This window comes from Pagrus major, chromosome 7 (assembly GCF_040436345.1).
Source record: "Pagrus major chromosome 7, Pma_NU_1.0".
Lineage (NCBI taxonomy): Eukaryota > Metazoa > Chordata > Actinopteri > Spariformes > Sparidae > Pagrus > Pagrus major.
In genome coordinates, this window is record NC_133221.1 from 29456589 (window position 1) to 29471160 (window position 14572).

Sequence of the window (14572 nt, forward strand, 5' to 3'; positions counted from 1 at the left end):
ACACTAAAATGTTGTCTTTAAACATGATACTAATTGAAATAAGAAAGGTCTCAATGAGGTCATGTTATGCCTTTTGGATTTTTGCCTTTCCTTTATAGTGTTCTGTAGCATTTCTGTGCACATAAAAGATCTGCAAAGTGATAAGGCCACACCAAAGGGAGTTACACCCTCCCACAGAGCACTGCTCCTGCACTGCCTGAAACGCCTGGTTTGGAGTCGATCACACTACCTTGCTCAGCATGACCTGCCCTACTCTGTCTCTAATTGGCTACATCCTGCCTTTTAAGTAATGCTCATGAGCATCTCTCACCAAAGATTGAACAGAGGCGAGATGTCTCTCTCTGTAGCCAAAACGGAGCGTTTAAGACACAGTGTAAAAAGGAATGCTGCAGCAATGTAGCATATGAGAAAAATAATGTGTTTTTTGAAAATTAATGTAAAACTATTCTTCAGGACCCAAAATAAAATAATGAACCTGAACAAATGATGAACACATTTTTTAAACAGCCTTTTCCAAAACCAAAAAAATTCGAAAGACAGAGAAAGTGTTTTCCACCAACTGACAGAGCTAACATTTGCATTATTTAGCCCTGCTAGCAAGCTACTGTGGATAAAATCTAATAGTTGTCTTTTTAGCTGTCTAAATTGATAATTGCTGGCTAGAAATGATGAAACTGCTTTTGTCCACCTCTGCCTGAATTCAATGTGTTTAGAAAATAACTAAGAATATTGAATGGTAAGTCCGTTATCATTGTAAATTGTATATGGGCTGAAAAGCTTGACAAGTAGCCCACAGCAACACTTCACTGAATTGTTTCACAATTTATTAGGTTAGATATTGATTCTGTAATTATTCATTTGTTTAACTTAGGTATTATCAGTGTAGATAAATCTATAGAAACATATCTATAAACTAGAATGCTTACAGATATGTTATTACATAAATTTAAACTCAGGCAATAGGTTTGGTGTTTTTGTACTGAACTGCAAATCCATTAGAAAAGTATGTGCCAATATTTGGTCATTCTCACAGTTCCTCCACACACACACTTAGTATGTGTCTTGATTTTTTCAAATCAACAGCACAAACCTTTGCTCTGTCTTTTAAGATACAAACACATATCCTACCTGAACCAGCTGCAGCAAATACTTCAATACATCATCATTGGACAGGTTCTCCAATCTCTGGACTGCTATTCTCCTCACCATCACATCAGCAAAGTCCATGCTTAACAGCTCTAGGGCCACTGTTATATCAAGTTCCCCAGGATCCCAGTTTCCCAGTAACCAGTGAACATCCTCAACCACTCTTCGGTTCATCCAATCAATATTGCGTAGGTAATGGGGGAGATTCGTGGCATATTGGATGCTCTCTTCCCGAAACCTTTTGAGGCGATCCCTGTTGGTGCTGGTGACTGGAGATGGGGATCTTAGAATCACACTGTCAGTCGATGGGCTCAAAGAATCTGTGCTGGGTAAGGTGGGAGGATATGAGGAAGGTGAGGAGGAGAGTTCAGCTGGTTTCGTCGGAGTGAGGCTGGAGGTGGAACCGTCGGAACATTGAATGGAGCTAAAGCTATTTGGTAGAACCACCGGGAAACTGTAGCGGTCCAGAAGGAAGCTGATAGCCATGGAGTCAGCTATGTCTGGGTTAGTAGCAGAGGACAACTTGTCCGCCTGGTAGGTTATAGCCTCTTCTTCCAGGTCGGGGTAGGACCACATGTTCAGGCTGTAGGGCCCCTGGCTGAGGATGGACCTGTAGGAAAATCATGTGATGACAATCATCCACAATTCGAAACGACTGGTAATGAATTAGTTATAGACTAATGCTGTTATGGAGTTGTGATATTTTTTAGAATGCTGATTGTAACTGTACGGGTGAAAATTACTTATACGTTTGCAGCATACACACACAAACTACAGTAACACAGGAATACAACACCTCAGAACAAAAACTGGATGTGACGTCACAAAAGGGAGAGCTGCTAATTTAGGGTCAAGTTTAACAATTTAAGATTGCAATGCTAGTTTTAACACTGAGGAGGTTGTAAATGTATACTCATATTAACAGTATATTACCAGTCATAGCATTTTGACCATGTAAGTTGTGTGCCTGGAAACACAGAAGCATTGCAGAACTGCGCAAATGCTTGGTGAGTGACCCGTATTAGTTAGCAATATGTGTCATTTCACTTCAAAATGTTGTAAAGTTTGCAAGCATATATGCTATCTCAGCTGCCTAAGCACTGCTCATGCTGCGTTTTTTGCTTAAAGGTCATATTTGTAAAAAAAAGTTGATATTTTAGTCTCATTCCCAACTTGTCAAATACAGATGCTTTGAGGTGCATCAACTTTTGATGCAAAGCATAAAATAAAGTGCCACTCCTTTTCCTGTTATGAAAACTATGGACTTGAAGTCCAGACAGTCCAGATTTTTCTACTGAATCAATAGATTCAGTAGAAAAATCAAACCTACAAGTTGCTCTTTAATAGGTTATGGCAGATTTCACCTTACATGTTTTCCGTTACTGACATTTTAACATTGAAAAAACTGATATATACATCACAAAGTCGTAACTGACATTAAAAAACGAACCTGTGATCTATGAGGAGAAGATTGACAAAGTAGAGCACCTTCCCCTTCCCTTTCTGCAGTTCTGGTGCTTTATTGACAGAAGACGACTGTGACTTTGAGTCTTTGGTTGAAGAGACCTTTGGATCTTTCGGTACTGGAGAGACATCACCACCACTAGCATTAATAGTGAAACCTAGCTTTGCTCCACGTGGTAGATCCCTGAGCAGAACGTCAAATTCCAGCCATTCATTCCAGAGTACTTCATCTGCGAAGGTCTTGGGAGAGGACGACACTGAAGACAGAACCTTGTTGCCATAAAGTATAGAGGCTTTCACATGAACAGACTGAGGGCATTTGTTCGGAAGTTTTGGGATGTCAAAGCCAAGCAGTTTGACTCTGAGTCTTCTGTTGCAGTCCCACAAGGATATCATGAAAATGTCGTCCAAATCCTTCCCATCAAGGCGGAGATCATCGTGAGAGCTGAACTGGCCACTGGAACCATCAACGAGCGGCCAGTCCACAAACTTGACAGTTTCATCCACAAGCTGCGACACAGGGACCACAGAGAGGTGGAGGTCTTGACTGGTTTTCAAGCACTGTCGAACCCAGAGGAAATTGCTGAGGGGGTGGTCTCCGGATAAGAACTCCTCCCTCCCGCAGACTTTCAAAACCAGATCATCCGAAGCGTCATAATCAACCCCTTGGTCTGTCATGACCTTTCTAAAAACTTTCAGAAGAACATTTGGCATCGTACTGAAATCAACATGTATGCTGAAGCTGATCTTGCTCATGTAATGGAGGGTGACAGGGAGTTTTCTGTTGAGCTGGTCCTGTAGGTCATTTGGAATGGGGGCGCATGTTATCCAAGGCTCTGTGGCATATAGCTTGTCATCCCGATTCCTTAGCTCTTGTCTTCTCGGAGATGCCAGTTTCCTGCGTGTAAATGTGAGCTCACCAAGTCTGTCAGACGCTTCATTCTCCAGGTTGTGTCCAATCAGGCAAGCCAGACACTGCTGTTGCTTCTTCTTCTCCTCTGAATCAACTGCCACCACTGGTTGTACCATTATGTGTGCTGAAAGACGCCCGGTGTCATCACATGACCATGGAATGTCTAATGTCCTGATAATCTGACAGTCATCATAGGCCTCATACCAGTCTTCCCCCCTGGCATATAACAGTGTGTATTTCTCTGGGTCCAGTATTGCAAGTGGATCAGGATGGCAACCCTGTTCCTGGGCCTGGAGGCATAGAAAAGGACAGTGGAAAAAGTGGCTGCACCTTGTTTTTACACAGTCAGAACATTAAACTGACTTACAGATGAGGTGAATAATATTGATCATCTCGTTACAATGCAATTTTCTTCTTGGAAACCTTGGGTTGTGGAATTCACGTTGACGCAACTTGACATGCACCCAAACACTGCTGCAAAACAAGTACACCTTCTTATAGCAACAGCACACCTATGTGACAGTGGCCCCCTTGGCAGAACAATATGCTGTGCCACATTGTAAAAACCACTCTGGAATGACCCGAGGAACGTGACAAAGAGCTTGAAGCGTCTACATTTCTGTGGACTTTGAAGTGCCAGGTTTAATGTTCTGCTGGTGGGGCCACTGGCATTGGCATCTGGACCTAATCTGCTGCTCTGGTGTCACCCCCCTTGACCTAACAGCTGATGAACTCCCCATTACTGACCACTTTCTCCTCTCATTTACAGTAAAACTCACTCTCTCCATTTTTAAAACACCACGCCTCATTTCTTTCCGGAATATAAAGAATATTAACCCCGCCTCTCTCACTTCAAATGTCCAGTCCTTCTGCCACCTTGACATCCATAATCTGTCCACCCCCGATGATCTGGTTTCTCATTACAACACTGGACTTCATAATATTTTAGATTCTCTTGCTCCGCTAAAAAACAGATCGGTCTCTTTCGCCGTCTCCGCCCCATGGTTCACCCCCGATCTTCGTCTCATGAAAAGCAAAGGTCGGCAACTTGAACGTCTCCATAGAAAAACTGGTCTCACTATACACAAAGAAATGTACAATAACCACATCTTACGCTATAAGGACTCCATTGCCAGCACCAAAACCCACTACTACTCCAGTCTAATCACTGCCAATGAAGGAAACTCCAAGTCACTGTTCTCCCTCCTCAACAATACCACCAAACCCCAGGACTCTCTCCCCCCTCACTTATACACAACCTCCTTTTGCAACGCCATTATGTCATTTTTCACTGATAAAATCAAGAACATCCACCTGAACCTTGGATCACTGCCTCACCCCAGCACCTCAGCTGACCTTCCCCCACCCTCACACTCATTTTCCTCCTTCCAGCTCCCCACTCTCTCAGAAATCTCAGAACTCATCCGGAAATCCAAAACATCCACCTGTCAATTGGATCCCCTCCCCACCCAACTTGTTAAAACCTGCCTCCCTTCTCTGGCCCCCCTCATTTCTGCTATCATCCACTCCTCCCTCACCACTGGAACTGTCCCTACACCCTTCAAAACAGCTGCCATTACCCCAATTGTGAAAAAACCTGGCACCGACCCCTCCAACTTCGACAAACTCCGTCCTATCTCCAATCTACCCTTCATCTCAAAAATCCTTGAAAAAACAGTTGCCTCCCAGCTCCATTCTCACCTATCCCACAATAATCTGTATGAACAGTTCCAGTCCGGCTTCCGCCCACTCCACAGCACGGAAACAGCACTCATCAAATCACCAACGACCTACTTATGGCATCTGACTCTGGACTCCTCACCATCCTCATCCTCCTCGACCTGAGTGCAGCTTTTGACACCATCTCTCACACCACCCTCCTCAGCAGGCTATCCTCCATTGGCATCACCCACACTCCCCTGGACTGGTTCACATCCTACTTTTCTGGCCGCACTCAATTCATCCAACTCAAGTCCCTCAAATCCACCCCCTCCTCTGTCACCTCAGGTGTCCCCCAGGGCTCTGTCCTGGGGCCCCTCCTCTTCATCATCTACCTCCTTCCCCTCGGCAACATCTTCCGCAAATTTAACATTCACTTCCACTGCTATGCCGATGACACCCAGCTCTACCTCACCACTAAACCTTCATCCTCTCTCCCGCCCACCTCCCTCACCGACTGCATCTCTGAAATAAAAACCTGGTTCACCCAAAACTTCCTTAAACTAAACAGCAACAAAACAGAGGTTCTCCTCATTGGCACTAAATCCACTCTATCCAAAACCGACAGCTTTTCACTCACTATTGACAGCTCCTCCGTTTCACCCTCCCCCCAGGTTAAGAGTCTGGGTGTCATCCTTGACAGTACACTATCCTTTCAATCCCATATCAATAACATTACCCGGTCTGCCTACTTCCACCTACAAAACATCAACCGCCTCCGCCCCTCCCTCACCCCCCACACTGCTGCCATCCTTGTCCACAGCCTTGTCACCTCCCGCCTGGACTACTGCAACTCTCTCCTCTTTGGCCTCCCTCACAAATCACTCCATAAACTGGTCCAGAATTCAGCTGCCCGCATCATAACAAGAACCCCCTCTATCCACCACATCACCCCTGTCCTTCAGCAGCTCCACTGGCTCCCGGTTCATTTCCGTATCCAATACAAAGTCCTCCTGGTAACATTCAAGGCCATTCACAATCTCGCCCCCCCATATCTGTCAGACCTCCTCCATGTTCCCACTCCCTCCCGCTCCCTCAGATCCTCCTCCTTCATACACCTGTCTGTCCCCTCCGCCCGTCTCACCACCATGGGGAGCAGAGCATTCAGCCGCTCTGCCCCCCGCCTCTGGAACTCACTTCCACCCCAACTCAGAAACATTGATTCACTCCCCCACTTCAAATCACAACTCAAAACACACCTGTTTAAAACTGCCTATTCCCTCTGATGCCACTTGCCCTGTCCCATCCCTTCAATCTATTGTAATTGTTCTTATTTTGTGTGTTTTTTATTTATTTTTTCATTTATTGATATTGATGTTTATTCTTGATGTATTCTTTTATCTCATTTGTGTACGGTGTCCTTGAGTGTCTAGAAAGGCGCCTTCCAAATAAAATGTATTATTATTATTATTAAGTGCCATTGTCGTAGGGGAGTTGGGAGGTTTAGGGCTTGTTCTGCAGTGGACCCAAGGTTTCCAGGCAGAACATTGTATTGTAATGACATGGTCAATATTATTCACTTCACCTGTAAATCATTTACATTTAAAACATTTAATTTTTTTTTTATTTTAATCCTTTCAATGTTCTGTTTGATCAGTGTATAATTAAACAAGGCTAAAACTCTTCAGCCACACAAGCAGATCTGTGAATTTGTTACAAAAACTGTAGTTGCTCTCAGCTAAACGCTATTATCTGTTGGCTAACATGCTGACCGCTGGATTTTTAGCAGGTATAATATATAAACCATCTCAGTTCACTGTGTTTGCATGCTAACATGATTATTATATTATTAAAAGTACAGTGGCTGATGGGAATGTTTTTAGTTTTGCAGGTTTTTAGAGAGAAACCAAAGTATTCACCATATTAAAATTTGACCAAATGACCGTAAATTACGGAACGGTATGGAAACCCATTCATTGGCTGTTGGGACATTTCACAAAAAAACACAAATGGGAACCTCTAAAGGAAAACCCAGGTAATCTAATATATAGTGGGTAGTTAATGATCTCAGACACAGCCTACGATTTTTCCTCTCTATTTCTAGCTCCCAACCACCACTAGCATCACCTGAACAATATGTGTCAATATGTGACTTCAAGTAACAGAGATATATCTACAAAATGACCTAGAATATACTCATTTGCGAAGCCCAGCCAAACCCATCAGAAAGAGTAAAAAGAAACCACATTTTTAACACATTTCTGAACGTTGGGGTTTTCCTACCTGCATGCAGATGCGAAGCCGCAGCTGGTGGACACTGCACTGCGCTGGGAGGATAACTGACACTAATTCACAATCCATATTAACATTGTAATCCTCATCACCAGACACCTGCGATGTCCCAGACCCAGGCTTAAACTCACAGATGAACTTCAGGTTGTTCTCAGAGCAGCTTTGAGTCGCCATCCCAGATAGATGCTGCTGACTCGCAGCCAGATTCAGGAACAATGCAGGATCCATCGATACTTTGGGAGAGCAAAACCTCAACTTAAATACATTTTTCTTTTAAACTGTACATATAAATCTAACTGGATGTCAGATATATCTCTGCTGTATGATTTACAGGGTTTTTAACATGGTATTTCAGATCACTAAGAAAACGTTAAACTAATCTTACCATAACAGGCGCTGCTTTCTTAAGATTCTCAGATGGACTCCGTGGGAGTCTGTACCTGTTGGACTGTGTGAGACTGTCTGTTTCCTTTTTGTGATTGCTTTGAGAACTGTGGTGTCAAAGAATGAGGAAGTGCCAAATACCAGCCCACAGATAAATACTAACAAAGCATTTACTGACACTGTAAAGGAGTTGACTTCCTTGTTTCTTTTTACACATAGATAACAAATTACAGTTTCCCTTTCTGACATATTTACAATTAATGGCTTACAGCAGGCCTGGATAAATAGTACTTACATTGTTGCATAAAGAAGCGTGTTTCCCTTGGTTTACCAGTTAACAAGTGGTGCACTCAAAAAAAGGTGTAATTTGTATGTGTGTAATAAAATGCTACATGTATTTCAATTTATAATCATACAAGACAAATAGGAGTAGTACGAATGTGTTGCAGGAAATCACCAAACCTGTTTGGGTTGTTTGGCTTGCGAAGCCACTGTAGAATGGAATGTGGGTGCACCTTAAAGTCATCTACCTGTAAATGAAAGGTTCAATTAGCAATATTTTAATGGGCAAGATAGCTAAAATGTATATGTGGGTATTTTATTGGGTACCATTATTTTTTTTACCTGCTATTTTTCTACACCCCAAGAGGTTTGCCAAGATGTATTAGGAGTTGTAGGGAAGTTGTTGAGGTGGATGGAGGCATACAAACTTACAGACCATTGAGACCAAGGAACGCATCTTGAGTCCTGAAAATAAATTAATCTTGAATCTCATTTTTGAATCTCATTTTCTGGTTGGGTTTATGCAACAAAAGCACTTTGGTGAACAATCATGGTTTTAGTTAAATGATAAGAAAACACATTGTGTCTTTTAAATAACTCATTGTTGAATTTTAACCAAGGCCACAACCTCTCCCTGACCTAAACCAAGTGCTGCTGGTGCCTAAATATAACCATAAAGAAGTGTAATCACATCTTAGGTGCCATGCAGACATACTGCATTGCAAGAGTGGATACTACAGTTAAGTATAATGTTAGTGGAGGCTTTGCACTGTATAATATCTCAGAGAAGTAGAATCTAAAAGAGGATATACTGTAGTTCTCTTTTGATATTTCTGTTGTAAAAACACACACTATCAGTGAGCACTTCTCCTTTGCTAAAATAATTCATCCCCCTGACAGGTGTGGCGTATCATGATGCTGATTAAACAGCACGATTAGTGAACAGTTATGTGTTGGACTGGTCGCAATAAAAGGCCACCCTAAACTGTGCAGTTTAATCACACAACACGAAGCCACAGATGACACAAGTTTTGAAGGAGTGTGCAGTTGGCGTGCTGCCTGTGAATTGGACGCTCATTTCACTGCCATAAGCTCCAATGAGCTTTCTGCGTCGTGGAGGTGGGCGTGGTTGGCATGCAGCTGCAGGAAGGAGAGGTGTGGGGAGGGTAAGGAGAGCAGCGCCAGGTGAGCTGATTGTCACAGCTTTAGCTTGTAAGTTAAATTGCACTCCCTTTTTAATGCAGCCATGTGCTGGACCTCCGATGACTGCTGCACACCAAGCACGGGCACGTTGACGTGTGGGATTTTGTTTGTGAATTATTATTTGTGGACTGGATTTAATGAAGACCAGAAGTCACACAGGCAGCCAGAGTCACACAGTAGTGAGTCTTATGTTCTTGTTAAAAAGAATCGGCAGCAGTCAATAAAGAACATTTCCTGAGAGAGAATTGTTGTGCCTGTGTATTCTGCAGAGTAAACCCAGAGTGGCAGCAAGTCTTGCTACATGAGAATTTAGATTTTAGAAAGCATGTTCTATTTCCTGCCAATATCCAGCAACAACACTGAAGAAGAGTGGACCAACATTCCTCAGGACACAATCTAAAACCTGATCAACTCTATGCAAAGGATTTGTGTCACACTCCAAGAGGCAAATGGTGGTCACACCAGATACTGATGACCCCACACCCCTCAAAAAACAAATCTCGGAAATGACTTTGGAGACGGCTTATAACGAACTGAATATTCACTTCACGTCCAACAGCTCTGGTGGACATTTCTGCAAACATGTCATCTGCACACCCCCTAAAAATGTATGACATCTGATATTGTGTTGTGTGACAAAACTGCACATTTTAGAGTGTCCTTTCATTGTGACCAGTCCAACGTACGTGCATTAATTATGCTATTTAATCAGCATCCTGATAGGCCATGTATTATTTTGGCATAGAAGTGCTCACTAACAGAGCATATGGGCGGAAGGATTTTGTGTTGAACGAGGAGCGGCTATTTTTTTAAAAAGTGGAGCGGAGCATTATCTCTCCCTCCAATTTCGCACCGGTCACTCATGCCCCACCCAGAATGCATCTTTGCACCTGTGCGCACACCCACACTATTTTCTACTACCGTAATGTTGCCCCTAGCACGCAATTGAAAATGACTTTCACCCGAAAACAAAAGTACGGTAAATCTTAAAAGTGGCTTTTTCGTCGTAATTATTACTTTTACACGAAGGTTTGACTCGGGTTCCTTCACAAAAAAAGCCTAGGTTGCATTTTGGCGAGAGTTTCACTTTAAGGTTGGGCATTTAGGTGTAATGGTTAAGGTAAGGATGAGGACATAATGGTTTTTGTTTCTGAATGTACGTGGGTATATATGGATGTTCTTGTACAATGTAGTGTCAACGAGTTGGGGGGTAGGTATTTAAAATAAATAATGGAAAAGTCACAAGAACAGTAGCAGATGTTTGTGAAGATGGTTCCTAGATGTTAGCAGATGTCAAAGGTAATGGCAGAAGGGTGGGTGTATATATAGATGGTTAAAACAAGATTCAGAAAGGAATACAGTTTGAGACAATTCAGAAATAACATTTATTATTTATTATTTTCTCATCTGACAGATGTAAATCAGTGTTTTCAGATTGCATTAATGCAAAATGTATATATGTTTTAAACTCAACAACATCTTCATTTCTTCACTTGCTAACAATGGGAAAATTCACTGTAACAATTCCATAATAACAAAAACACAACATAAAACATGTGAATAAGTATAGATGCTCTGACCTTTAGAGATGCTAGTAAATACATTTTGTTACCTTTGGTCAGGGCGAGCTAACTTTTTCCCCATCTCCGGTCTTAAGCTAGTTGGCCACTTGCTCTAACTTTATATTCATCAGACAGGTATGAGAGTGTTTCAATCTTCTCATTCAACTCTTGGCAAAAACATGAAGATTTCCCTAAATGTCCAACTATTCTTTTAACATTACATCATTATCACTACATTCCACCATTAGGCTAGAATATACACAATATAAAATACAAAACAACAACAGCAGCATTTATTTGTGTAGTACTGTCACGCTTACAACATCACAAATATATATAAAATATAATATAATGCACAGTAAGCACTTCAAGTTTGCTGTTTTACATAATAAATAGAATGCATAAGAATGTGTAAATATACTTATACTTATGCATAAGCCTGAACAGATGCAACATCAACAGTGCGTGCAGTTCGTGTCACTCAGCCGACCAGGAACTGGTTGATTGGCTCCAATATAAAAAATGATAAGAGGAGGAGGATTGCAACAGAATAGCAGACATAAGTCAGCCATGGCTTGATCAGTACAATTGTTAAGAATTTCAATCACAGTTATCACTTTGGTTGTGGATGGATTAATATTTCCCTGTAAAACTCAACATTAAAACAATATGCAACTATGACAAAACTGTTCGCTAAACAGTTTTTATTAAAACTGTCAAAGTTCACTGGCTTATTTTTAAAGAAACAGGCTCAGCTGACAGCACAAATAAAGTGATACTGCATTGACACTGGACGTGTGCTCAAGTAATCATGTTATCAAAGGGACAGCATCTTATAACCATAATAAAAGACTTTATTGTACACATTTGGGCTGAATCACATTTCCAATTTACCCTACCCGTTGTTTCCGAGTGCCCCCTTGCCCCTCAGAACAGAGCTGCAAGGGGTAGTGGTTGAAATCCCCCGCTCTATATTAAATGGTGTTACCCTTCCAACCCTTGTCTTCACTTGTCCCTGATGGTATTATTGTAATCAGACGCGGCAGGACATAACCAGTCTTAACAACTTCCCTGCTGAACTGTAGGTTAAATTTCAGACATCATATGCCATCAAAGGGGGTAATGCTGCATTAAAATACCTCAAAATGTGGGACAATGTGGGATTTTCTCCGCAAATTCTGTGAAAGAAGGTGATTAAGAATATATTAAATTAGATTTTGATTGAATGTTTTCAGTGGTCATCCCTGAACTTCCATACATCTCATTGACTCTGTTGCTGAATACTGTGGCCCAAAGCACCAAAGACGTTGCAGGGCTGACTTAAAGCTTGCTTGCAGTCTATATTCAATGCTAATTGCCTATTTAATACTTCAATAATCAGGTTAAAATCGTCAGATACAATACACAATACACAAACACTAATATGATGAGTAGTTAAAAATTGGTCCACAACAGCATACAAGCTGCCTAGTTGTTCGCTTTTCAGAGCATTAAAGGGTCACTATGTAGTTTTAGAGAAGAAATTCAAACTCAGAATTTTAATATTTATAAATGTAATGAGGTAATAATACAAAATCATAAATATTTATTTTTCTACGACTGAATAAACAAGCTGTTCTCGGAGGACAATAAGGTCCCCACAACACTGTTTGAAGCTAGAAAGGTGGCAGGGTCAGTCAGTGAAGATATTTCTCTTCTGATTAAAATGTTTTCCCCAAAACTACATAGTGCACCTATAATTAAAAATAATTTAGCAGTAGGCTAAGCGATACATATACATATATATATATATATATATATATATATATATATATATATATATATATATATATATATATATATATAAAAAGTCATTATAAACACATAATAACTGAAACTGGCTTCCTCCATTAAATCTCCCTGATTTTAGCTGCTTTTGCGTCGGTGTATCAAAATAGGAGGAATGACTATAAAAAGTCCCACTTCTATGGTTTGCAGATTTATAAGGTAGAAGTTTTTGTTTTTATTCATAAAATCATAGATTGTTCCAGCCTACATCCCTTTTTATTATGCAGTGTTACCTCTGGGTATGTGTGCTATATAAATTAACCTCCCTGCATTGCATGTCAAACATCTCATCGGGCACTGAGAGTTCACGCTGTCACACATCCGTGCGCCTCCTCTCCATCCACCGCCGGAACGGGCCGAGCAGCGCCCGCCTCATCTCCGCGTTCCTCAGCCCGTACACCAGCGGGTTGATGCACGGTGGCACTAAAACCATCACCGCCAAGGATATGTGGAACACGGTTGTCGTTGTCGCTGTGTGGACGCCCTCATACTCCCACAGCACGTCCGAGGCGACTTTGATGAGCAGCGGGAGCAGCTGCAGGAGCAGCATGCCGCAGTAGAACAGCACAGTCTTGCGCGCTGTGGTGTTGACAGCGTCGAACGGGATCATCGCGTTGCTCGCGTCCTGGTACATCCTGAAGTAGCAGAAAACGTAGACCAGCAGGCACAGCAGTAGAGTAGCGAAGCCAAAGACTTTGCGAAAGACGGCAGGGGCACGGGGGAAACCCATGTGCTGCTCCACCACGTCTGGCTCGCACAGAAGTCCGCTGATGAACGGTTCATTCTTTTGCTCTTCTCCTGTGTGCAGCAACACCGTGGCGACGGTGCCGACGGAGATGGAGCTGACCCAAATGGCGGTCAGGGCCAGCCGCAGGCGCACCCGAGTGAGGATGACCGGGTAATGGATGGCGTGGCACACGTAGAAATAGCGCTCCATCGCCATGCACGTGATGGAGTAGAGGCTGGAGAAGATGCTGGAGGCTCCCACGAAGTACTGGACGCGACACCAGAGGCTAAACTCCATCGTCCGGCGTTGAACTAGTGCGTGGATGACCGACGGGGCGAAGGTGACAGTCTGCACGAGGTCGCTCATAATCAGATTCGTGAAGAAAGTAACGCGCGGCTCCCAAGAGAGGTCGTCCAAACGCCCCAGTCGGAACAATGTAAAGCCGTTAACCAGCAGTGAGAAAAGAGTGAGCAACACAAAAATGCATATCACCGCTGGAACTGCCTGTCCATAGGGCAGGATGGAGAGGAAGAGGCAGCCGGCAGCGTCCAGCCGCTCGGTTACGCGCGGGTCAGTTCGGTTCTCCTCGTTGAGCCAGTCGCACTGCTCGGTGAGGTTGTGCTCCTCCGTGATCGTCATCAAGTTTGTTATTGACATTCTGTTGTGAATACAATGTGATGTTCTAATCATTTACTTTCTTGTGAGCCTGAGAGGACGCCTCTTCCAGCAGTTCCAGCTATAACATGACTTGTCAGCCCCCCTCACACACAGTATATATAGGCATGCACACTTAATTACTCCTTAACGACCTCTGTAGTCACCGGAATCAGGTCCTGACCCCCCATCGAGGTATTTAATTGAGTTCATATATGGAAGTTATTTGTTACAGCCCCAGTGCTGTGGGTGTGTTTTCTTGTGTCCCATTCAGGTGATACCCTCATCCTCCCCCCTCCTCCTCGTCAGTGTATGGAGCGCCACACCTGAGGCTACTTGCCACTTAGGCAAACCAGTATACAGTCATGGAAAAAATTATTAGACCACCCTTGTTTTCTTCAATTTCTTGTTCATTTTAATGCCTGGTTCAACTAAAGGTACATTTGTTTGGACAAATAT

General features: G+C 42.7%; 2 protein-coding genes across 2 annotated transcripts in view; both read right to left on the reverse strand.

Moving 5' to 3' along the window:
• The window catches only part of LOC140999716 (phosphatidylinositol 4,5-bisphosphate 3-kinase catalytic subunit gamma isoform-like), an 8622-nt gene extending 285 nt beyond the window's left edge, over positions 1-8337 (reverse strand). The window contains exons 1-4 of the mRNA XM_073470236.1: positions 8321-8337; positions 7466-7707; positions 2597-3813; positions 1129-1756 (exon numbers count right to left, since the gene is read on the reverse strand). Of these exons, the coding sequence (XP_073326337.1) occupies positions 1129-1756; positions 2597-3813; positions 7466-7702 (2082 nt within the window). The 5' untranslated portion in view covers positions 7703-7707; positions 8321-8337. The remainder of the gene's footprint in view (positions 1-1128; positions 1757-2596; positions 3814-7465; positions 7708-8320) is intronic.
• Positions 8338-13045: 4708 nt separating this feature from the next.
• Positions 13046-14098, reverse strand: LOC140999717 (olfactory receptor 2A25-like). Its single transcript, XM_073470237.1, has one exon. The coding sequence runs from the start codon at positions 14096-14098 to the stop codon at positions 13046-13048; it is 1053 nt and encodes a 350-aa protein (XP_073326338.1).
• Positions 14099-14572: the final 474 nt, after the last annotated feature.

Excerpts from the sequence above, each read along its gene's own strand:
- LOC140999717 (XM_073470237.1), bottom strand. The coding sequence starts at position 14,098 with ATGACGATCACGGAGGAGCACAACCTCACCGAGCAGTGCGACTGGCTC.